Source organism: Brassica napus, chromosome C8 (assembly GCF_020379485.1).
Source record: "Brassica napus cultivar Da-Ae chromosome C8, Da-Ae, whole genome shotgun sequence".
Classification (NCBI taxonomy): Eukaryota; Viridiplantae; Streptophyta; class Magnoliopsida; order Brassicales; family Brassicaceae; genus Brassica; species Brassica napus.
Window position 1 is genome coordinate 46,575,854 of NC_063451.1, and position 24,831 is coordinate 46,600,684.

At 34.7% G+C, this 24,831-nt stretch overlaps 4 protein-coding genes and 2 pseudogenes across 4 annotated transcripts; all 6 read right to left on the reverse strand.

The window, feature by feature from the left end:
- Positions 1-473: 473 nt before the first annotated feature.
- LOC125575455 (glutamine synthetase cytosolic isozyme 1-3-like) lies at positions 474-1,198 on the reverse strand. The gene is made up of 2 exons (XM_048767034.1): positions 1,025-1,198; positions 474-842 (listed from the first exon to the last, which is right to left on the reverse strand). Exons 1-2 carry the CDS (start codon positions 1,196-1,198, stop codon positions 546-548), a joined length of 471 nt encoding a protein of 156 aa, XP_048622991.1. The 3' UTR covers positions 474-545.
- On the reverse strand, positions 836-2,072 carry LOC111206072 (glutamine synthetase cytosolic isozyme 1-3-like). The gene is made up of 5 exons (XM_048765311.1): positions 1,895-2,072; positions 1,756-1,811; positions 1,444-1,647; positions 1,307-1,360; positions 836-1,227 (listed from the first exon to the last, which is right to left on the reverse strand). Exons 3-5 carry the CDS (start codon positions 1,594-1,596, stop codon positions 1,204-1,206), a joined length of 231 nt encoding a protein of 76 aa, XP_048621268.1. The 5' UTR covers positions 1,597-1,647; positions 1,756-1,811; positions 1,895-2,072; the 3' UTR covers positions 836-1,203.
- Positions 2,073-5,314: 3,242 nt separating this feature from the next.
- On the reverse strand, positions 5,315-7,021 carry LOC106414513 (annotated as a pseudogene).
- Positions 7,022-16,636: 9,615 nt separating this feature from the next.
- On the reverse strand, positions 16,637-17,383 carry LOC125592037 (glutamine synthetase cytosolic isozyme 1-3-like). The gene is made up of 2 exons (XM_048767035.1): positions 17,210-17,383; positions 16,637-17,027 (listed from the first exon to the last, which is right to left on the reverse strand). The coding sequence occupies exons 1-2, from the start codon at positions 17,381-17,383 to the stop codon at positions 16,731-16,733; spliced, it is 471 nt and encodes a 156-aa protein (XP_048622992.1). The 3' UTR covers positions 16,637-16,730.
- LOC125575358 (glutamine synthetase cytosolic isozyme 1-3-like) lies at positions 17,021-18,126 on the reverse strand. Its single transcript, XM_048765314.1, has 4 exons — positions 17,939-18,126; positions 17,629-17,832; positions 17,492-17,545; positions 17,021-17,412 (listed from the first exon to the last, which is right to left on the reverse strand). The coding sequence occupies exons 2-4, from the start codon at positions 17,779-17,781 to the stop codon at positions 17,389-17,391; spliced, it is 231 nt and encodes a 76-aa protein (XP_048621271.1). The 5' UTR covers positions 17,782-17,832; positions 17,939-18,126; the 3' UTR covers positions 17,021-17,388.
- Positions 18,127-21,482: 3,356 nt separating this feature from the next.
- LOC125591311 lies at positions 21,483-23,189 on the reverse strand (annotated as a pseudogene).
- Between the last annotated feature and the right edge of the window lie 1,642 nt (positions 23,190-24,831).

Consider the following 24,831-nt stretch of genomic DNA (forward strand, 5'->3'; position numbering starts at 1 on the left):
GGCATGGTAACATCTTCAACATCATCTAATGGAAGAACCCTGTAACCAAACAAAAGAGATGTCAACAAAAATGAAATCAGTATTGTTGTTTGAATGATATTGGATGAAGACATAACGCTTATGATGATTAATTTCGAGAAAACCTGATAGAAGAGACTTGATTGATGTTGCCTAGATAGTGGTGTATACATTAGATGATGTTGCCAAAAAGCTCAATAGAACAACTGTTTTTAGAAATTATATAGATATATAGTAACAATAACTAAATATCTGTTTATAGATTCTTTGATAATTCTCTGGTTATACACTATCAACCTCCCAACGTGCCGAGCCATACGTTGATACTAATATTATCATTTCAGTTTTCAAACAACACTTATCCTTTTCACCATACTTTTATCTAATAATTCGAAACTAAAGAAAAAGACACCAAATGTCGTCATAAGAATTATTTAAACTTAAATATACCGCAATGACAAGCACATAAGTTCACAAATTGAAAATCAGACCGGAGAAAACCAAAACATTAAAACATGCATGATTGATTAACCGAGGATGGTGGTTTCAGCGATCATGGACGTAACGACATAAGGATCCATGTTAGAAGCTGGCCTTCTGTCTTCGAAGTAACCTTTGCCTTCCTTCTCAGTGTCTCGTCCCACTCTCACCGAAGCTCCACGGTTCGCCACTCCCCAAGAAAACGTGTTGATGTATGCGGTCTCGTGCTTCCCCGTGAGACGACGCTCGTTGCCTTCACCATACGCAGCAATGTTCTCCTTGTGCTTCACCTGAAGCTTCTCTATCGTGTTCTTTATCACTGCTAATCCTCCGTTGTTCCACTCTCACCGAAGCTCCACGGTTCGCCACTCCCCAAGAAAACGTGTTGATGTATGTGGTCTCGTGCTTCCCCGTGAGATGACGCTCGTTGCCTTCACCGTACGCAGCAATGTTCTCCTTGTGCTTCACCTGAAGCTTTTCTATCGTGTTATTTATCACTGCTAATCCTCCATTGTTCCACCCTCACCGAAGCTCCACGGTTCGCCACTCCCCAAGAAAACATGTTGATGTATGCGGTCTCGTGCTTCCCCGTGCGACGACACTCGTTGCCTTCACCGTACGCAGCAATGTTCTCCTTGTGCTTCACCTGAAGCTTCTCTATCGTGTTCTTTATCACTGCTAATCCTCCGTTGTTCCTCATCGACTTCATGCTGTAGTTGCACAATCACCCTGAACAACCATGCAAACAATGTTACAACTTATTGCACATGAAGAGAGTGTTGAGAGAGTGTGGTAAAGAGACACTAACCGGGACTGGTTTTGGGTCGAAGCTGACATTTACACCAGAGATCTCAGTGATCCTCTGTCAACAGAAATAGATGTGGCCATTAGCAAAGTTTGAAGCTTTTTATTGGGAACTAAAAAGGTTAAAGTAGATTATTGTACCTCGAGAAGGTATCTAGCGACCCAGACTTGATCACCAGTACTAATACCCTCAACCGGACCGACCTGGAACTCCCACTGTCCAAGCGTGACTTCTCCATTGACATCAGAGATGCCAATACCTGCGTAAAGACAGGCCTTGTAGTGTGCATCCATGATGTCACGACCAATTGCTTTGTCAGCTCCCACACCACAGTAGTATGGTCCCTGTGCCAAACACCAAAAACACTTTACATCAGATGATATGTAAGAAAATGTTGTAATAACATTAGGATGAGATGATAATTAGATTAAGCTGAGGGCCAGGGAAGCCACCAATAGGCCAGTTCACACCCTTTTGCATCAATGTGTATTCTTCCTCAATCCCATACCTATTGAATCACAAACAAAGAGTATAGGTATAAATGATTGATCTGAAGAGAGATTAATATACAACTGAGGAAGAAGATAGTACCAAGGCTCCTCAGAGACAACTTTGGAGTTGCTGAAGATCTTAGCAGCGTTGTACTTCTTGTTGGTTGGAATTGGATTCCCAGCCGGCGTGTAAGCATCACACATCACTTTCATATATCAACCAATCATTTTTTAAAATCTAATTTTGTTACAAACCAAATATTGTTACATTAATCATATAAAACCAACCCACCAGAATGTTGTTGCCTGAGTTCATAATGAAGTATAAATCTATGAAAAACATGTAACATAAATCGATGAATTTCAAGATCATGTCTGAAATCTTATAAACTAATAAAATGAATAGATAAGAAAGACTCAGACACACACTTGGGGATACGTAATAGAAGAAAGCAGTGGGAGGGATGCGACCGGAGTCTTCAAACGAAAAGATCATTGACGATGAACTAAACGGTAGAGAAAAATATTACTGGCAATATATGAGATTGTGCATATTTAAAGAGGGTTTTGAGTAACAGTGATTCATAGGACGACGAAGTGGAAGGGTCGGGGGGGAGGGGGGGGGACGATCAATTGCTTTGGAGAAAATTAGGGTAACGCTAGACAAAGAAATATGGGCTTGATATTGGTCATAGTGAACTTTTTTAAGAACACACAATGGCCCATGAACAAACTTAGTCAACTGAATCATACATGACATGGCAAAACAAAACCTTCTCATAGACTGATTTTTTTAACTGATGTGGACACTCTCACCATTCATCTTATTCTCCTTTTAGTATAGTATAGATAGTATGTGATATATAGCGTAAACGTAAATATAAACTTAAATGTAAATATTATTAGCAGGATTGTACAGTACAATCCTTTATATACAAGTATAAACTGATCCACCTATGTACAGTATATGTAAGCTGTATATGTACATTGAACACGTAAGCTATATATACACAGAAACTATAGTACTATACTGCTAATATGTATCATCATTTTCAGTTGACTCCCTCTTCACCGGAATCTTGTTTGACACAATCCCTCTAATGCTTGATTGCTATACAAACGGTTTTGAGAGATACTCCTTGGTGCAAAACTGATCCAACTATGTACGCAGGGCCAATTAAGGACATTGATGCTTGTATTATAGCAGAGGTTGATAGAAAATTAAAATATGTTGCATTTCAACAGATAGGCTTTCTTACTATTGAAGAGATAGTGTTAGAAAATAAAGTCCAAAGAATAACTACAAGAGTTAATGATGAAGAAAATGAGTTAGAACAAGACTGGGCTGACATACAAAGTCATCAAAATTATCAACTAGCAAAGGAACAAGTAGGGGAAACGAGATAAGGGTCCTCTTAAGCCGATTATTAGAGCATGAACATCCCAAGGTTCTTAGGGAGATTTTTTGACAAAATGTGGTCTCCACTGACGCGTGGGTCCCACAAAAATTTAAAAACCATTCCTCAGAATCATCAAATAAGGCTCGGTAATTGGATGGTTTTGGTACTGTTTGCGGGCTCCACCAACATATGGCGGCTCGCGATTAGTTTATTTTTTTTTTAGAAAACACAAAAAAAAAAAAAAAACTTAAGGATGCCTTGCGATAATTATGGTCTTATGAGTCTGACTCACACCATGACTGGAGGTTACATGTCATATATGATACAGTGCTTGAATTCGTTTCTTTGACACATTCTATGGGCCATCATTTTAAGAGCATCCATTGTTAAAAAACTTATGTGTTTGAAAAAATCGATAGGGCCCCCACATATTCAGGTCCGACTCTGATAGTAGTCTTAATCTGCATATATATCATTGTTGTTGGTGTCTTATGAGTTTACAGTAATTAGTTACAGCAAATGTTGAAGATAATGCAGACATTGCTGCATCTGCACCATCAAAGGACAATGTAGATGGAATTAGCGCATCGGTGGTGGAATCTCTTCGAGCTAAGAGATTAGAAAGTTCGAAAGTTCGGAAGTTAGGGCTGAGAGAGCTGTAACGGTAATTAAAACTTCCTCTTTTCTTTGTGGGTTGCATAGTGGCCGGGAACGTGCTACATTTTTTTTTGCCAAAATGTGAATTTCATTCATATAAATATGAGAAGAGTTTCTGGTAAAAGAAACCCCAACAGAAAAGGCATGGTATGTTTCTGTTATGCTCTCAATACACATCAAGTGCTGTTGTAAACAGTATAAGCTTTTAATTCGATAATGGGAGATCCAACTTTGAAAATAAGTAACTTTACTCCAAGCCATATAATTCCTGTAAAAACATCTAAGGGGTGTATTGAATTAGAAGTTTTAGGAGATTTTAGTTTTGTTTAGTCAATCCACTGTTATTCAACTAATAATTTATAAAAAACTTTTTAAAGTCATGTGTTATTGAATATGAAATTTATGTAAATTCATTAACTACCGCTTCAAATCACTTGTTATTCAATCACCCATTTATAAAAGCTCTATCAAATCTAGTGTTATTCAAAGCTAAATAGAGTATTGGGAAAATTATTTTTTTTAGAGCAAAAAAATGATAACTATGTCTCTTTAGACTAATCTTATATACTTTATGTCTCATTAGGCTAATTATTTTAAAAAAGGCAATAATGCCCTTAAAATTGTAATTTTAAAATAAAATAAATAATGGGTTCGATCATGCGAGATCGATCGATCCGAAATTACAAGGTCGAACAGCTAATCTGTAAAAATCGGTTTCTACAGGTTTTTAGAATTATAGTAATGTTCAGATTTTGATTTCTACATGTTTTAGATTTACAGTAAATCTGTAAAAGTTGGTTTCTACGTGTTTTATATTTATATTAATGTATAGATTTTGATTTCTAAAGATTTTAGATCGGTAGGTTAAGCGCGGAATGTGTATTCTAAATATTTTTAGAATACTCTTATTTACGTAGATCACGTATTCTAAACATTGTAGATTCAATGAAAAAAACGGATTTCGTTTTCTACTTCGTAGAATGTCATTTCTACTTTATTTAGAACATAATCTGAAATTTATGGTTTAAACATTTTTAGAACTGAAAAAAATATCACTAAGTTCATATAAGTATTTTATCAAAATTTACTATTTTTCCAATTTTTTTTGTTTGTAAAACTATTTATTAAATTTATTTTCAAAAATATTAAAGGGTGTTATAGAAAAAATTGGCACAAAATAGACATTAGTCTAAAATGACATAGTTATCATTTTTTTGCTCTAAAAAAAAAAATTTCCCAATAGTATTTTGAACAAAAGAAATTGTAAACCTGATTTTAGAATACTTAAAAATTGTTCATAAGAAACACACAACTTTATTGGTGTTATTTAGAGAAACCTTTTAAGAACATTACAGAAAAAGAATTTCAGAAATATATCAGTTTACTTCATTATCCATTCGTATCCCAATTCTGCGCTCTCGATCAATCCTTAAAACATCTCAACTTCGCGCAAATGAAATTTTGTTTCAACTTTGAGTACACCAGTCATGTATCTTCTCTTTTCTTGCTTGGGTCAGTTTAGACGCTGAAAAGTTGTGACAAAAAAGAGAAGATACATGACAAAAAGATTGACTCAGTCAGTCATATATCTTCTCTTCTCTTTTCTTGCTTGGGTCAGTATAAACTTTTTGCTCTCTTCTTGTCTCTTCGATGAGAAAATAAAAGTTGTGACGATAGGAAAAACTCAGACTTTGTTTGATTACCTTCATTATTCCTCACACATCATTTTCCATTTAAAGAAATTGCAAGAGATGGATTCTTTAGAAAACAAGATAAGAGAAACCCCAACAGAAAGACATGCTATGTTTCTTTCATGCTCTCAATACACATCAAACGTTGTTGCAAAAAGTATAATCTTTTAATTATATATGAGAGATCAAACTTTGAAAATAAGTAACTTTTCCCCTAGACATATAATTCCGGTAAAAAAAATCTAGAGACTTTGTTAGGGGGTCATATTTTACCAGACCGCGGGAACAGCGATGTGAGAGCAGAATCTTCTTGTTCTTGCATACTGCCACGGGTGTGGATGGCTTAACCATATCCTTCTGGCTCCATTCAAACATATCGCGGATCTCAGTCCGAGGAGAATGGCAAGAAATGAGATCTATGGAAAAAATCTTCTCCCAAGTGTCTTCTGATGGTTTTAACCTCCAAATATCTTGGATCATGGTAACATGCTCCCTTTTCGACATACACAAATGGTTATCCAGACTACACATGTCTATATGGTTAGGATCTGAATCAGCAATGGCGAGAATGATATTCGGCAGCAACCTGAATGTTTCTGTCTGGATATCAAAAGCTACCACTTCGATTCTAGCGTTATATGGTTCCGTCAACCAGTACACGGACCCATTTGCATAGGCCGGCTTTTGATTATAAAATATACGATAACTTGGAGTGCAAGACAAGTATCTCCAAGTGTTTGCCCTAAAGTCAAAAACCTCGCACTTGGTAACTCCCTCGCTTGGAAACGAAGCATCAGCATTGTAGTTTTCACAATTATACAGCCAAACTAATTTGTAGCCAGCAGCAGCCTTCACGAATGCTAGATGAAAGAGTGAATCCGTGAATCTCCACTCTTCTCGAGTCGGGTAAAACTTGTGCATCGAAATCTGAAACCTAGACGGAGGAAGTTGTCGGAGCCACCGTGTAGCCGGGTTAACTACATATACAGAGTGAGATTGTGGGGAATGAATGCAGAAAAGGCCATCACAGTTTTCAGAAACGAAGGTACAGTGAAAGAATCCTTGAGGGAAATTGATAAGACTAAAAGATAGAGTAGAACCCGATTCTAAGCAGAATGTTCTAAAACCAATGTCTGTGTCTGGGCGAAGAGTCCATCCAGGCTCCTTTTCGTCGGTGATGACCATGACTTTGGGATGAACCACGCGGTGTTGCTCGGCGATCTTCAAGTGTCTCTCTGCAAAAGAGAGAGACTCGATCGCCACTCTCCATTTTTTTGAGAGCGACTTGAGTCGAATTAGGGCTTTCACTGGAAGCCGCAAGAAGATCTCCTCGATGGCGTCGTTTGGTAGTGATGATGGAGCAGTCACTAGCTTCTCGTTTCTTCTTCTTCTTTTTCTTATTATTCTTCGGATTTTTCTTCTCTTTCTCTTTCTTTGAGATGATGATGCAATCGTTACTCGCTTCTCTGCCGTCTCCATCGTTGATAATGAAATGAATTCCCCGTGCTGCTAATTCTTATAGAGTTATAGTAAAGATCTTTCATCTTAATTCATCATCTGCATGTATAGCTCGTAATCTCTCAGACGTTAATGCACAATATTGTCCAGCCACGCTATAAATTAAAAGTCAATATTCACATATTTATATATAGCTCATAATCTCCCAAAAATTAATGCCCAAGATATGATACTACCATAAATATTCTACGTTATGTTAAAGTTCCCTTTTTATCACAGTAAAATATGCTTTGAAATATATATTTCCCATAGAGAGGATATCAGAATTCTTGCCAAATACATCTGTGAGATACGATTCTGTTTGGGCTAGTGGGCATGTTTCTTTGGTCTGGTGATGTGTAATAGAGGCCCAAATAGCAGCTATAGAAGTCCAACCTAACAACTAACAAAAGATTATAATACCATCTTCAACGCAAGCCATTTAGTGGGCTCTTGGCCAAAAATATATAAAAAAATGAAAAGAAAAAAGAAAGAGTGAAACTCGCCTCTTTCGGAAGGTGTAGAAGACCCGCCTCTTGGAAGATACGTGTCACACGATGAAGGCAAGAGGAGAAATTACGCGTCTCACGCGTTCAATTCATTCTCCGTCTTTCTCTCTCGAAACTTCTCTTCGACGAAGGCGATTTCTTCGTCTCTTCGGTGACTCCTCTCGGCGACGTCTCTTTGGTGGCTTCCAGCGGCGACGTATCCTTCGGTGGCTCGCGTCGGCGACCTCTCTCTCGGTGGTTCTCCTCGACGCGACGGAGCTCTGTCTCGGTTGTTCTCCTGAAATCGAAAGGTAAGCGATTGTTCATGCATGTCTTAGATTATGCATATTCTTGCTCTGATCGGTTGTTTCTTTGCGTAGTTTGTTGGTTGTCGGCGAATCTGTCTCGCGGTGGGTCTTGTACTCGAAGATTTCCCTCGGTCTCTCACCTCAAATCGAAAGGTAAACAAGTTCTGTTGCAGTGTTGTTTCTTTATGCATGTGATAGTTGATTGTATATTTTGTTCTGAACCGAATTTCAAAATTTTTATGTGTTTGATTCGATTATGTTCTGTTTTAAGAACGATGGATCAAATATGATTTAGTTTAGTGGAAGTGTCCGTGAAAAAATTAGATAAATAATATATTCCTTGTTTTCTTTTTGCATCTAGTGAAATAACCTTATAATCTTCGAATAGTCAAAACTTAAGAGAGGTCGGAGACGTCAAAAGCTAAGTCGCAGTTTTTTGTATTTGTATTTGTATGTGACATGTCCACCAAAATCAACGACAGAAAAAGAAAAAGAAAAATAAAATTTTAAGATAGTTAGAAAAATAATAACCAAGTTGACTAATTTTTTTTTTGTGCGAACCATTCTTGAATTATAATCCAAACGTAAAAACAGAGTAGTTAATCAAAAACAACGTAAGAATAATTTCATAGACGTTTAAGAGTTTATGAACCAATATGTATGCATTAAATTACAGTTTAATTACAATCAGGTTAATAAAAATTAATGAGTTTGGTAAAAAAAAGTTAAACATTAATGAGTTTGGTAAAAAAAAGTTAATAAACATTGATCTACTTATACATACTCCATCTAAGATTTGACCCAAAAAACATACTGCATGTAATAAGTACGTAAATCAAGTTCACTCATCCAGACTCTGATCAATCAAAATAAATGATTACTCATGAGAATCATAGAATTGAAATTGTACCCAAAAAATCATAGAATTGAAACTCTGCTTACTATTTAATTATAATATTTGGTACGAAATATCTATCTGATTACGATACGGATTTTAATTGGACATAGATAATCGACGTAGATATAATCTAAAGGCTATGTTATATATGTGATTATAATTTGTTTATGACCACAACTTAGAAACAAAACAAGATATGGGTCACTGGTCCTTAATTAAAAGAAAGTACCCACTTGCTATTATTTATAATTTTCACAAACACCAATCTCCATAGAAGTCTTCTCCTTATAATCCATCAAAGTCTATCTGCCAGCTTTGCATATAACATTTTTGACTTTTTTTGCCGCTTACATCAATTATCAATGATAATTCAGTCGTATACAAATGTATTATATATAATGGCATGAATGTGTAGACTGAGAAGGTGGTATACATGCATATAAATGCTTGTATAGGGGAAGTTCTTCTAAGTTTTGCCTTAACATCTGTAAATGGAAGTTATCGATATATTGTTCTCAAGAATAAATAAAATTAAAGTTAATGTCTAACGTAACATGTTATATAAATATTAGGACGATGTCTTATCACTTTCGGATTTAATAAATCTAGTTATCTACAAGTTTGCTCTGAAAGACACAAATTAAAACCCGATTATAGAGCAAATGATACTTATAACAAAAAAAATTATAGCCATTAAGAACTTAAACAAAATTTTGCATGGAGTTGAAAATTCCCATGCACATATACAATTAACATACTGTTAATATGTAAGTTTATTAGTTAGGTTAGGATGATTGAATCAGTGTTATAAAAATGGAGTGATAGTGGATATTTCTGAAAATCTTATATATGATTAGAGAGATACGTCATATTAAAATAATTAGTAGAATAAGTTGTCATACTATGATTGAATAGCTATAAAATGAACATGTATTTTTATAGGGTACCCTAGATTTTGTTTATACATATATAACATTCTTATTTTTTTGAAAACCCTAATACACGCAAGAATGAATCACACATACTTGTACCGTTGTACGTACCCGGAGACTTCACGCCGACCTAAAATAAATTATCATTCTCCTAACTCTCCAACTCTCTATGCATATGCCACTTAGCACTTGTACGCTCCATTTTGGTTTTTCAATTTTCGTCAAACTTTTGCTTTTCTTTAGTTTTTCTTTAATTTTTCACTGCGTTGAAAATCTTCACATGTAAAATTGATCTCGTGCAATGCTATCAAACGAGATTACAATTCTCGAAATAAACGCTTTCTGAATCTTTCACCGACATGATCTTTCTATCAAGATTTATATGATAGAAATGTAAAGGATAGCAAAGGAACAAAGTGGCCCATTAGCTCAGTTGGTTAGAGCTGGTTAGAGGGTCGTGCTCGCAGGTTCGAAACCTACATGGGCCAAGCGTGTTACTTTTTAGTTTTTATCTTCTGTTTATTTAACTTCAATATCGGCCCAATAAGACTCATTTTTAGTCGTCATGGGCTTTCTCTTACGTACCCATATGGCATCACTGCTACAAGGGGAAGTAAAAGCTTATGAGATTCTGACATTACAATCTCTAACTAGTTAGATTAGAATAAGACCTGGGCAAAAGCGCATGGTGAGTTAAATAAAACATATGGTATTGACAAAGTTAAGATTTATATATGATCAATTTTTTTTTGTATATATGTATACATTGTTAGTTTGTTTGTATAATCATTTACACGTCGAACTGATAACAATTTTAATAAAACATATGGACCATACAAACAAACTAAAAAAAAGGGTCACTGAAGGGATTTGATCCAGGGTTTGTGGGTTCAGTAACAAGCTTCCTAACCAAATACGCTAGCGTCAAAAAACAATTTAGCTTGCAAAATTATGTTTATCATATATATGTGGTGTCAGATGACCCCATAACTCTTAACGTGAGTCCGCCACTGCATATGGTATTGACAAAGTTAAGATTTATATATGATCAATCTTTTTTTTGTATATATGTATATAGTGTTGGTTTGTTTGTATAATCATCTACACGTTGATCTGATAACAACTTTAATTGGAATTGTGGATCAAAACTTAAAATTTATGATGGATTCGATACATTTTAGTATTTTCTTTTACTAACTTATAGGTGAATAAGATTTATATTTTTTGATTTTGAAGTTACTTTAATTCTCAGAATATCAGATTTTACATTTTTTTGACAACATAAGATAAAAAATTAAAATTTTAAAAAGGCAACTACAAATTGGGTTAGGCTTATAATTTGAAGTATGATTGGTTATGGACAACATAAATTTTAGCAGCACGATTATTATATTAAAGGCTCAAATAAGATGAAATTAGTCTTTTGTTTGCAGTCGATACTTTACTTCAAGTACTTGATGATAGTATTCTTTGTTTGCAAGTTGCAACCGATACTTTCTATAAGATAAAAGTTAGGTTAACATAATATATATCATTAATTACTAAGAAAGAACATGATTAGCGTTTTCTTAAGCTACGAAAAACAATTAGGCAATTCATTCATTTGTGCCAAATTTTTTCTTAATCTTCAATATAATTTTCCTAATTTAAGTTCTAAAAATTGTGTTGTAAAGAAAAATATTTGATATATAGATTCGTTTGGTAATAAAGTTTTATGTATATATTTTTTTATTAACAAAACATAATAATTACTCTTACCAAAAATTTCCATCATGTTATATCTGTGTATCAAATTAACGTTATTATTCTGTTTTCCATGATTATATCTGAGTAGTTTTCCATGATCATATCTGAGTAGTTTCTTTTGTTGATAATAGTTTAATACAATAAAATAACAAAATTTAGTAATTCATAATATTATTAAATAACTAAATATTAGCACACATTATTTGTCAACGAAAAAAGTAAAATTATATTTTGTTTAATTTGATAAAAGATGAAAATAACCTTTAACATAAAACAAAATATTAAAATTACTAAAATTACTAAAATCAATATTTTTTAAAAAGTATGAAGACCATAGCAATACAATAAATTATATATATATACATATATATATGTACATTATACAGTTATATTTTAAATACTCGGTTTATTGGGTTTGATCGGTTTATAAAGATTTCGATATTAGGTTAAGGTTGCTTATATCCCCTATTAACTACTACGAATTACACTTATTATATGTTTCCTTAATCCCCAAATAAATATTATCAATGATTGCCTCGGTGACAAAGTATTTACATTTTAAATAGGGATTTTCCTTAATTACATGTTACTAAATTGTGTATCAAGGCACTATATTTGATATTTAATCATAAGATTTTTCAGATAATAATCTTTAATTGTTTCTTTTAATAAGGAAAAGATAACAAACATACTAAATAGTAAGTCAATCTTCCAAGTCGATATTCGTTCGGTTCAATTAAAATAAAAAATTCACATCAAACCAACATCAACAATACAAAATACGATATGAGCTCTGTATATAATCCCGATTTAGTTAGCCGATTAGATTAACCGTTATTAACATATTTTTATTTCATTCGGTTAACCGATTTGGTTAACCGTTATTAATCTACATATATAACGGTTAAACAATAATCCATACCGAGTATACAATCTTCTTCTGCTCAGTTTGCTGTTCTTCTCTTGTTGTTGCGATATGGGCTCTGTATATAATCTCTTACATATGTGTTGTTTAAGGTACGTATGAAGCTTCTGAGATTGATAAATGATTATTAAAACAATGTAAAAGTAATACTGTTCACCAGTTCAAGAGATCAGAACTTATTAAAACCAAATCACTAATTGATCACTAAAGCTTTGATCCCCATAGTTATTGTAGTAATGTTTGAGCTGTAAAGATATCTACAGAAAACCTAATGTTAAGTTGTATGATCATATGTAAATTGTTTCATATAAATGTAAGTCAAAGGTTCTTAGTACATAACCGAATGTCAGATGGCTTGTTGAACGTTGAACGTTTTGTTATGGACCAATTTTTTATTATGCTCGTGTCTCACTAATTTATTATGCTCATGTTAACCGAATGTTTATAAGTATAGTTTATGTAAATAATGTACCTAGTGAAGATGAGAATTAAATTTGGACCAACTTTTTTTTCCAATTGATCGTAAAGCTGCCACGTAAGCTAAATTGACATCTTAATTGATTGACAACTCAGCAAGATCCTTTTTTTAATTATTACAAAGTTAAGATTACATCTTTTCAAATGTTTCTCAATTAATATATATGGGATGCTGGACAAAGATTTGGATTCTTCCAAGCCTTGCATCTTCTTCCCATATATTGATAAAACTTTCTAGAGAATTTACGCTCACATGTTAGGTTGTTTCGATTGATGTGTAATGAACCAAGACAAGACAAGGCAAAGCCTCAAGCTATTCTGTTTAACGTTTCTGCTTTTCTAAAACCATCCCAAGTACATATCATTAAACACATGCCTCTTCTTCTAATGCTCTAACTTCATCCTCCATCAAAAGGGTCTCTTTGGATACAAGAAGGCTTTCACAATATAAATGTGAAAGTAACAACACATCTCTTAGATCATTCACGTGAGATGTGTTATGTAGTTAGAAAAGTCCACAGCTTTTTTCTTATTGATCCTTCACCAGGTCCTGGTGATCCATCCTCAAATTCTTGATTTACATCCTCATGTACTGTTCTCTGCTTCTGATCATATTCAACAGAGGGGCTCATCAGCTGCTTCTCCCACATTTGCAACCGAAACATCCACATTGTGGAAGAACAGAGTCATTCATACATTGTCCATGAAACAGCTTCTTCATCGAGATTGGAAGCTCAGGAAGACAGTTTCTTCATGATCTAAAGTTTATGGTAAGAGTGGTGATTAGTCCATTGAACATCCATCCTACCGAACTAGAGGAAGATGTATGAGTTTTCTTTTAGGTCTGTAAAGGTTTTCAGCGGTGATGTTTTGTACTCTGGTTTTGACTTGTCTTTCAGTTTCTACATTTTGTGGACATGGTTACATATATAGTTTAATCTTTTGCTACATAAACCCGCGCGACATTCAACATTGCTTTCTCGGTTATAACACTCTTTATCACTGGCTTTGAGCATATGTTTGGTTGGTTCGATCAAGCATATTATCAATTTACAATCTAAATTCATATCATCATAAATAAAAGAAAAAGTAAGAAACTATAACACACCATCATAAAATATATTTAATGTTCCTTAAACCACAAGCACTTCATAAGTCTATTTACAAACCACAAACTATTTTCATATGTTTCATTCAACATCATCATGAGAAAGAGAGGAATATAAGAAGAAAAATAGAGAAACTAGAGAAACCCACCGATCATATAAAATAGAACTTTATGTTTCTTAAACCCATTAAAATATTGATTTCAAGCACCTTTCTTGACCTTTCCCTTCTTGCTCTTCCCGATGCTGTTCAACTTCTGTGCCTCTCGCTGCACCTCACTCTCTGGCACACCAAGCTCGATGGCTATCTCCTTAATAAGATTCTTATTCCCTCCAAGTTTCGTAACCGCATTGTAGTACCTATAGATCATGCCATCGTCCCAAGCACCATCACCACTAGATGACATTTCTTTTCTGTTTGTGAAAAACAAAAGAGAGGAGATTGATATTGTGATGACTGATGAAGAGAGAGAGTTTGATGAAGAAGGGGTATAAATGCAAAACAAATTGCTTGAGGAAGATGCAAGGAAGCTCGGTCTGTCCCCGATTTGGCAAATTATGTCTCAGGTCCTTAGCATGTGAAATCTCGGCTGATGTCATCGAGGCACACCACATTTGGCAAATCCTATCTCAACAGTAATTAGCCTCAACATCGACTTTTACTTTTTCATCTGCCAAATTGTAAAACAAATGTATGCAAGCACATGCAAATCATTAATATCCTCCTTAATTAAGCTTTTACTATTGTATGTGCGAGGAATGAGGCTCCTTAACCAAGATGGTATCTGCGTAGCTTTGGAAACGAAACTTCCTGCTTGAAACCCTTTTTATCATGCCAATCACTCGACCACTTGAGTGAAACCTAAGCACATAAACGAATGTACACATCTATAAAACAAAAAAAATTAATATATAATCCAAGGATCAAACTATTATGATGGATTTAAGGTTTATAGGTACGGATGTGGTCTGAACGAGAACATATATACATTACGACGTAACAATACATGCATGCAATACGTTCCCATTATGCAACTCCCGAAGAGAACCTATATATTATTATCACTAGTAGATCCATTTTCCGCGCTACGCGCGGATTATATACAATAATTTTCACCATTTTAATTTATATTATATTTGAAAATAGTTTTGCATAATATTTGATCAAAAATAGTATAGTACATTTAAAATTATAATAAAGTAATTTGGAGTATTTTTTTAATTGCGATTTATTTAAATGGCGAGCTATGTGTTTAGTATTTCTCACATTAGTGTATTTTGCATATGTTTTCTGTGAAGGTTCTTCTAATAATGTTAAGGGAAATCTAATTTTACCACAGAGTTGATACTATTTTCAATTTTATTTTTAAAGAATGATTTTTTCATAAACTTTTAAATTTGTGATAAAAAACTAAACTATATAGCCCTCATAATCATTTATATATGTCTAAGAATTATTTATAGACATATAACCAATCTCATCCCTTAAATGCTAAACCCTAAAAAATTGTCATTAGATCTTAAACTCAAATGTTAGGGTAGTTCAGATTAAATGTATTTTAAAAAAGTGATATCTAATTGTAATATTTTAAGCAATTTTTCTAATGTATGAAACTGCTGAAGTAAAATTTTTTGTTGGTGTTAAAGCAAATATTTATTTGTTTTTATTTTTCAATGGTGTAAAATATAATACGTTATTTTGTAACCAAAATAACTCGGTTTTTACTTTTGTAATTATCTGAAACTTTCACTTCTTCTCCCCATATAGTTATAAGAAAGTTGACATGAAAAAACGGTTTTAGATGAAATTGTTGTTTGTTTAAAAAAAAAATAAAAATTGGGTTGTGAATCCAGGAAGATCATGTTTTTAGAGTGTTCCATTCATGCTAATTCTAAACAACATTTCTTACTTGAAAGTGTAAGCTTAGTTTGTTTTTGTTACAAATAATGATTTTTTGAAGATCATGTCGAAAACAAAAGGTAGTCAGTAATTATGAATTATAAAGAGTATAAATCTGTGTTTGGCCAAAAAAGAAAGAGTATTAATATGTGTGTTTAAAAAGTGCCCGCCATAAATCTACACTCAGGTGAAGATTTATCATTGAAAGATAACTGCAAATAGTTTGAGGATAACATATATAATACAGTTAAGTGAGATCAAAAATGATAAACTGAGAAGTAAAAAACATAAAAATTAAAGAGACTAAGATGTCAGTTATGCACCACACCTCTTCAAAGCTTTATTTAAACTGGCCAGAACATTGTCGGCATGGTAACATCTTCAACATCATCTAATGGAAGAACCCTGTAACCAAACAAAAGAGATGTCAACAAAAATGAAATCAGTATTGTTGTTTGAATGATATTGGATGAAGACATAACGCTTATGATGATTAATTTCGAGAAAACCTGATAGAAGAGACTTGATTGATGTTGCCTAGATAGTGGTGTATACATTAGATGATGTTGCCAAAAAGCTCAATAGAACAACTGTTTTTAGAAATTATATAGATATATAGTAACAATAACTAAATATCTGTTTATAGATTCTTTGATAATTCTCTGGTTATACACTATCAACCTCCCAACGTGCCGAGCCATACGTTGATACTAATATTATCATTTCAGTTTTCAAACAACACTTATCCTTTTCACCATACTTTTATCTAATAATTCGAAACTAAAGAAAAAGACACCAAATGTCGTCATAAGAATTATTTAAACTTAAATATACCGCAATGACAAGCACATAAGTTCACAAATTGAAAATCAGACCGGAGAAAACCAAAACATTAAAACATGCATGATTGATTAACCGAGGATGGTGGTTTCAGCGATCATGGACGTAACGACATAAGGATCCATGTTAGAAGCTGGCCTTCTGTCTTCGAAGTAACCTTTGCCTTCCTTCTCAGTGTCTCGTCCCACTCTCACCGAAGCTCCACGGTTCGCCACTCCCCAAGAAAACGTGTTGATGTATGCGGTCTCGTGCTTCCCCGTGAGACGACGCTCGTTGCCTTCACCATACGCAGCAATGTTCTCCTTGTGCTTCACCTGAAGCTTCTCTATCGTGTTCTTTATCACTGCTAATCCTCCGTTGTTCCACTCTCACCGAAGCTCCACGGTTCGCCACTCCCCAAGAAAACGTGTTGATGTATGTGGTCTCGTGCTTCCCCGTGAGATGACGCTCGTTGCCTTCACCGTACGCAGCAATGTTCTCCTTGTGCTTCACCTGAAGCTTTTCTATCGTGTTATTTATCACTGCTAATCCTCCATTGTTCCACCCTCACCGAAGCTCCACGGTTCGCCACTCCCCAAGAAAACATGTTGATGTATGCGGTCTCGTGCTTCCCCGTGCGACGACACTCGTTGCCTTCACCGTACGCAGCAATGTTCTCCTTGTGCTTCACCTGAAGCTTCTCTATCGTGTTCTTTATCACTGCTAATCCTCCGTTGTTCCTCATCGACTTCATGCTGTAGTTGCACAATCACCCTGAACAACCATGCAAACAATGTTACAACTTATTGCACATGAAGAGAGTGTTGAGAGAGTGTGGTAAAGAGACACTAACCGGGACTGGTTTTGGGTCGAAGCTGACATTTACACCAGAGATCTCAGTGATCCTCTGTCAACAGAAATAGATGTGGCCATTAGCAAAGTTTGAAGCTTTTTATTGGGAACTAAAAAGGTTAAAGTAGATTACTGTACCTCGAGAAGGTATCTAGCGACCCAGACTTGATCACCAGTACTAATACCCTCAACCGGACTGACCTGGAACTCCCACTGTCCAAGCGTGACTTCTCCATTGACACCAGAGATGCCAATACCTGCGTAAAGACAGGCCTTGTAGTGTGCATCCATGATGTCACGACCAATTGCTTTGTCAGCTCCCACACCACAGTAGTATGGTCCCTGCGCCAAACACAAAAAAAAATACATCAGATGATATGTAAGAAAATGTTGTAATAACATTAGGATGAGATGATAATTAGATTAAGCTGAGGGCCAGGGAAGCCACCAATAGGCCAGTTCACACCCTTTTGCATCAATGTGTATTCTTCCTCAATCCCATACCTATTGAATCACAAACAAAGAGTATAGGTATAAATGATTGATCTGAAGAGAGATTAATATACAACTGAGGAAGAAGATAGTACCAAGGCTCCTCAGAGACAACTTTGGAGTTGCTGAAGATCTTAGCAGCGTTGTACTTCTTGTTGGTTGGAATTGGATTCCCAACCGGCGTGTAAGCATCACACATCACCTTCATATATCAACCAATCATTTTTTAAAATCTAATTTTGTTACAAACCAAATATTGTTACACTAATCATATAAAACCAACCCACCAGAATGTTGTTGCCTGAGTTCATAATGAAGTATAAATCTATGAATTTCAAGATCATGTCTGAAATCTTATAAACTAATAAAATGAATAGATAAGAAAGACTCAGACACACACCTGGGGATACGTAATAGAAGAAAGCAGTGGGAGGGATGCGACCGGAGTCTTCAAACGAAAAGATCATTAACGATGAACTAAACGGCAGAGAAAAATAATACTGGCAATATATGAGATTGTGCATATTTAAAGAGGGTTTTGAGTAACGGTGATTCATAGGACGACGAAGTGGAAGGGTCGGGGGGGGGGAGGGGGGGGACGATCAATTGCTTTGGAGAAAATTAGGGTAACGCTAGACAAAGAGATATGGGCTTGATATTGGTCATAGTGAACTTTTTTAAGAACACACGATGGCCCATGAACAAACTTAGGCGACTGAATCATACATGACATGGCAAAACAAAACTTTCTCACAGACTGATTTTTTTAACTGACGTGGACACTCTCACCATTCATCTTATTCTCCTTTTAGTATAGTATAGATAGTATGTGATATATAGCGTAAACGTAAATATAAACTTAAATGTAAATATTATTAGCAGGATTGTACGTACAATCCTTTATATACAAGTATAAACTGATCCACCTATGTACAGTATATGTAAGCTGTATATGTACATTGTACACGTAAGCTATATATACACAGAAACTATAGTACTATACTGCTAATATGTATCATCATTTTCAGTTGACTCCCTCTTCACTGGAATCTTGTTTGACACAATCCCTCTAATGCTTGATTGCTATACAAACGGTTTTGAGAGATACTCCTTGGTGCAAAACTGATCCAACTATGTACGCAGGGCCAATTAAGGACATTGATACTTGTATTATAGCAGAGGTTGATAGAAAATTAAAATATGTTGCATTTCAACAGATAGGCTTTCTTACTATTGAAGAGATAGTGTTAGAAAATAAAGTCCAAAGAATAACTACAAGAGTTAATGATGAAGAAAATGAGTTAGAACAAGACTGGGCTGACATACAAAGTCATCAAAATTATCAACTAGCAAAGGAACAAGTGGGGGAAACGAGATAAGGGTCCTCTTAAGCCGATTATTACAGCATGAACATCCCAAGGTTCTTAGGGAGATTTTTTGACAAAATGTGGTCTCCACTGATGCGTGGGTCCCACAAAAATTTAAAAACCATTCCTCAGAATCATCAAATAAGGATCGGCAATTGGATGGTTTTGGTACTGTTTGCGGGCTCCACCAACACGTGGCGGCTCGCAATTAGTTTATTTTTTTTTTAGAAAACACAAAAAAAAAAAAAAAAACTTAAGGATGCCTTGCGATAATCATGGTCTTATGAGTCTGACTCACACCATGACCGGAGGTTACATGTCATATATGATACAGTGCTTGAATTCGTTTCTTTGACACATTCTATGGGCCATCATTTTAAGAGCATCCATTGTTAAAAAACTTATGTGTTTGAAAAAATCGAATAGGGCCCCCACATATTCAGGTCCGACTCTGATAGTAGTCTTAATCTGCATATATATCATTGTTGTTGGTGTCTTATGAGTTTACAGGGTAAACTAATTAGTTACAGCAAATGTTGAAGATGATGCAGACATTGCTGCATCTGCACCATCAAAGGACAATGTAGATGGAATTAGCGCATCGGTGGTGGAATCTCTTCGAGCTAAGAGATTAGAAAGTTCGAAAGTTTGGAAGTTAGGGCTGAGAGAGCTGTAACGGTAATTAAAACTTCCTCTTTTCTTTGTGGGTTGCATAGTGGCCGGGAACGTGCTACATTTTTTTTTGCCAAAATGTGAATTTCATTCATATAAATATGAGAAGAGTTTCTGGTAAAAGAAACCCCAACAGAAAAGGCATGGTATGTTTCTGTTATGCTCTCAATACACATCAAGTGCTGTTGTAAACAGTATAAGCTTTTAATTCGATAATGGGAGATCCAACTTTGAAAATAAGTAACTTTACTCCAAGCCATATAATTCCTGTAAAAACATCTAAGGGGTGTATTGAATTAGAAGTTTTAGGAGATTTTAGTTTTGTTTAGTCAATCCACTGTTATTCAACTAATAATTTATAAAAAACTTTTTCAAGTCATGTGTTATTGAATATGAAATTTATGTAAATTCATTAACTACCACTTCAAATCACTTGTTATTCAATCACCCATTTATAAAAGCTCTATCAAATCTAGTGTTATTCAAAGTTAAATAGAGTATTGGGAAAATTGTTTTTTTAGAGCAAAAAAATGATAACTATGTCCCTTTAGACTAATCTTATATACTTTATGTCTCATTAGGCTAATTATTTTAAAAATGGCAATAATGCCCTTAAAATTGTAATTTTAAAATAAAATAAATAATGGGTTCGATCATGCGAGATCGATCGATCCGAAATTACAAGGTCGAACAACTAATCTGTAAAAATTGGTTTCTACAGGTTTTTAGAATTATAGTAATGTTCAGATTTTGATTTTTACATGTTTTAGATTTACAGTAAATCTGTAAAAGTTGGTTTCCACGTGTTTTAGATTTATATTAATGTGTAGATTTTGATTTCTAAAGATTTTAGATCGGTAGGTTAAGCGCGAAATGTGTATTCTAAATATTTTTAGAATACTCTTATTTACGTAGATCACGTATTCTAAACATTGTAGATTCAATGAAAAAAACGGATTTCGTTTTCTACTTCGTAGAATGTCATTTCTACTTTATTTAGAACATAATCTGAAATTTATGGTTTAAACATTTTTAGAACTGAAAAAAATATCACTAAGTTCATATAAGTATTTTATCAAAATTTACTATTTTTCCAATTTTTTTTGTTTGTAAAACTATTTATTAAATTTATTTTCAAAAATATTAAAGGGTGTTATAGAAAAAATTGGCACAAAATAGACATTAGTCTAAAATGACATAGTTATCATTTTTTTGCTCTAAAAAAAAAAATTTCCCAATAGTATTTTGAACAAAAGAAATTGTAAACCTGATTTTAGAATACTTAAAAATTGTTCATAAGAAACACACAACTTTATTGGTGTTATTTAGAGAAACCTTTTAAGAACATTACAGAAAAAGAATTTCAGAAATATATCAGTTTACTTCATTATCCATTCGTATCCCAATTCTGCGCTCTCGATCAATCCTTAAAACATCTCAACTTCGCGCAAATGAAATTTTGTTTCAACTTTGAGTACACCAGTCATGTATCTTCTCTTTTCTTGCTTGGGTCAGTTTAGACGCTGAAAAGTTGTGACAAAAAAGAGAAGATACATGACAAAAAGATTGACTCAGTCAGTCATATATCTTCTCTTCTCTTTTCTTGCTTGGGTCAGTATAAACTTTTTGCTCTCTTCTTGTCTCTTCGATGAGAAAATAAAAGTTGTGACGATAGGAAAAACTCAGACTTTGTTTGATTACCTTCATTATTCCTCACACATCATTTTCCATTTAAAGAAATTGCAAGAGATGGATTCTTTAGAAAACAAGATAAGAGAAACCCCAACAGAAAGACATGCTATGTTTCTTTCATGCTCTCAATACACATCAAACGTTGTTGCAAAAAGTATAATCTTTTAATTATATATGAGAGATCAAACTTTGAAAATAAGTAACTTTTCCCCTAGACATATAATTCCGGTAAAAAAAATCTAGAGACTTTGTTAGGGGGTCATATTTTACCAGACCGCGGGAACAGCGATGTGAGAGCAGAATCTTCTTGTTCTTGCATACTGCCACGGGTGTGGATGGCTTAACCATATCCTTCTGGCTCCATTCAAACATATCGCGGATCTCAGTCCGAGGAGAATGGCAAGAAATGAGATCTATGGAAAAAATCTTCTCCCAAGTGTCTTCTGATGGTTTTAACCTCCAAATATCTTGGATCATGGTAACATGCTCCCTTTTCGACATACACAAATGGTTATCCAGACTACACATGTCTATATGGTTAGGATCTGAATCAGCAATGGCGAGAATGATATTCGGCAGCAACCTGAATGTTTCTGTCTGGATATCAAAAGCTACCACTTCGATTCTAGCGTTATATGGTTCCGTCAACCAGTACACGGACCCATTTGCATAGGCCGGCTTTTGATTATAAAATATACGATAACTTGGAGTGCAAGACAAGTATCTCCAAGTGTTTGCCCTAAAGTCAAAAACCTCGCACTTGGTAACTCCCTCGCTTGGAAACGAAGCATCAGCATTGTAGTTTTCACAATTATACAGCCAAACTAATTTGTAGCCAGCAGCAGCCTTCACGAATGCTAGATGAAAGAGTGAATCCGTGAATCTCCACTCTTCTCGAGTCGGGTAAAACTTGTGCATCGAAATCTGAAACCTAGACGGAGGAAGTTGTCGGAGCCACCGTGTAGCCGGGTTAACTACATATACAGAGTGAGATTGTGGGGAATGAATGCAGAAAAGGCCATCACAGTTTTCAGAAACGAAGGTACAGTGAAAGAATCCTTGAGGGAAATTGATAAGACTAAAAGATAGAGTAGAACCCGATTCTAAGCAGAATGTTCTAAAACCAATGTCTGTGTCTGGGCGAAGAGTCCATCCAGGCTCCTTTTCGTCGGTGATGACCATGACTTTGGGATGAACCACGCGGTGTTGCTCGGCGATCTTCAAGTGTCTCTCTGCAAAAGAGAGAGACTCGATCGCCACTCTCCATTTTTTTGAGAGCGACTTGAGTCGAATTAGGGCTTTCACTGGAAGCCGCAAGAAGATCTCCTCGATGGCGTCGTTTGGTAGTGATGATGGAGCAGTCACTAGCTTCTCGTTTCTTCTTCTTCTTTTTCTTATTATTCTTCGGATTTTTCTTCTCTTTCTCTTTCTTTGAGATGATGATGCAATCGTTACTCGCTTCTCTGCCGTCTCCATCGTTGATAATGAAATGAATTCCCCGTGCTGCTAATTCTTATAGAGTTATAGTAAAGATCTTTCATCTTAATTCATCATCTGCATGTATAGCTCGTAATCTCTCAGACGTTAATGCACAATATTGTCCAGCCACGCTATAAATTAAAAGTCAATATTCACATATTTATATATAGCTCATAATCTCCCAAAAATTAATGCCCAAGATATGATACTACCATAAATATTCTACGTTATGTTAAAGTTCCCTTTTTATCACAGTAAAATATGCTTTGAAATATATATTTCCCATAGAGAGGATATCAGAATTCTTGCCAAATACATCTGTGAGATACGATTCTGTTTGGGCTAGTGGGCATGTTTCTTTGGTCTGGTTATGTGTAACAGAGGCCCAAATAGAAGCTATAGAAGTCCAACCTAACAAGTAACAAGAGATTATAAGGCATACACCAGGAAGTATCTCGCAATCCCGTGTGTTCAACTGTAGATGGAGAGATGCAGTGAGTGATTATGTACGAAGCCTTGAGAAGGGAACTACCTCATGACAAGGAAGTTGCTGAATCTTTATTTCATGCCCAAGTCCCATTAAAGAAATCTTTGGTGGTGAAGTTGAGGAATTTTAAGAATTAAAAACCTTTTTTCTTCGTTTTGGTTTCAGGGTGTTTTCCTGTGATATCTACAACGACTTGTGGTATGTAGAAAAACGAAGTTTAATGGGAAATTATGAGCGAGAATTCAGAGAGGTTTTCTAGTAAACTGAAGAGAAGAAGACGTTCATAATATATATATAAACTAGTCGTTATATGCGGGTTGAGCAGAGAAGGATGTGTAGGCTTCGTATAAGAACACGGTCACGCAAAACGTGATATTCTTGTAGAAGAAGTAACATATCTGCCCGAACAAAAACACAACCTAGTTAAAGATTTATGATGATTACATATCAAGAAATAAGTGTGGACCGGAAGCTGTTTTGGGCCCATAATCGTAAATACGGTGATCTGAAGCCCAATGTACGTAATTAAGACGATGTCTAAATTGAAAAATGTTTTGCAGAGTTATAGTATTATTTTTACGCGTAAGGGTATTGTTTAAAATTAAATTATGCCTTGACCGCCAATGGGGAACTTAAAATTGTTTCCCTTCTAATAATACTTTTTTTTTTTTGCTACGAAACTCTAAATACTTTTCTTCTTCTAAACATTAACTTGCATATCTTATCTCATCTTATCTTGTGTTAGTTAGTGTAAACTAACTTTAATGGATCCAAAACCCTTGTCCGTTATTTGTCAAAGTGATAATGACTATTATTAAATTACATGTCTATGAGATGGTATGATGCTCACAGATGAGATGGTGTTTGAATAGTCGCGCAGCCACAATAATGAGATTAATAGTAGTAGGAGTAGGTGAGACATATGTGCTGTGACTATAAATAATCACATGAAAATGTCGTGGTAATATGTAATAATATATTTATCATATCACATGTATATGGCAAATATGGAATCATTTTCTTTTAAAACATCTATATGAATCATGAAGTATTCGTTATAACTTGGCAAAAACATTAAGGTCATATTGATATGGATTATTTTTTGCTACCAAACTATAATATTCTCAAATCAATTGGTCCGCAATACTGAAC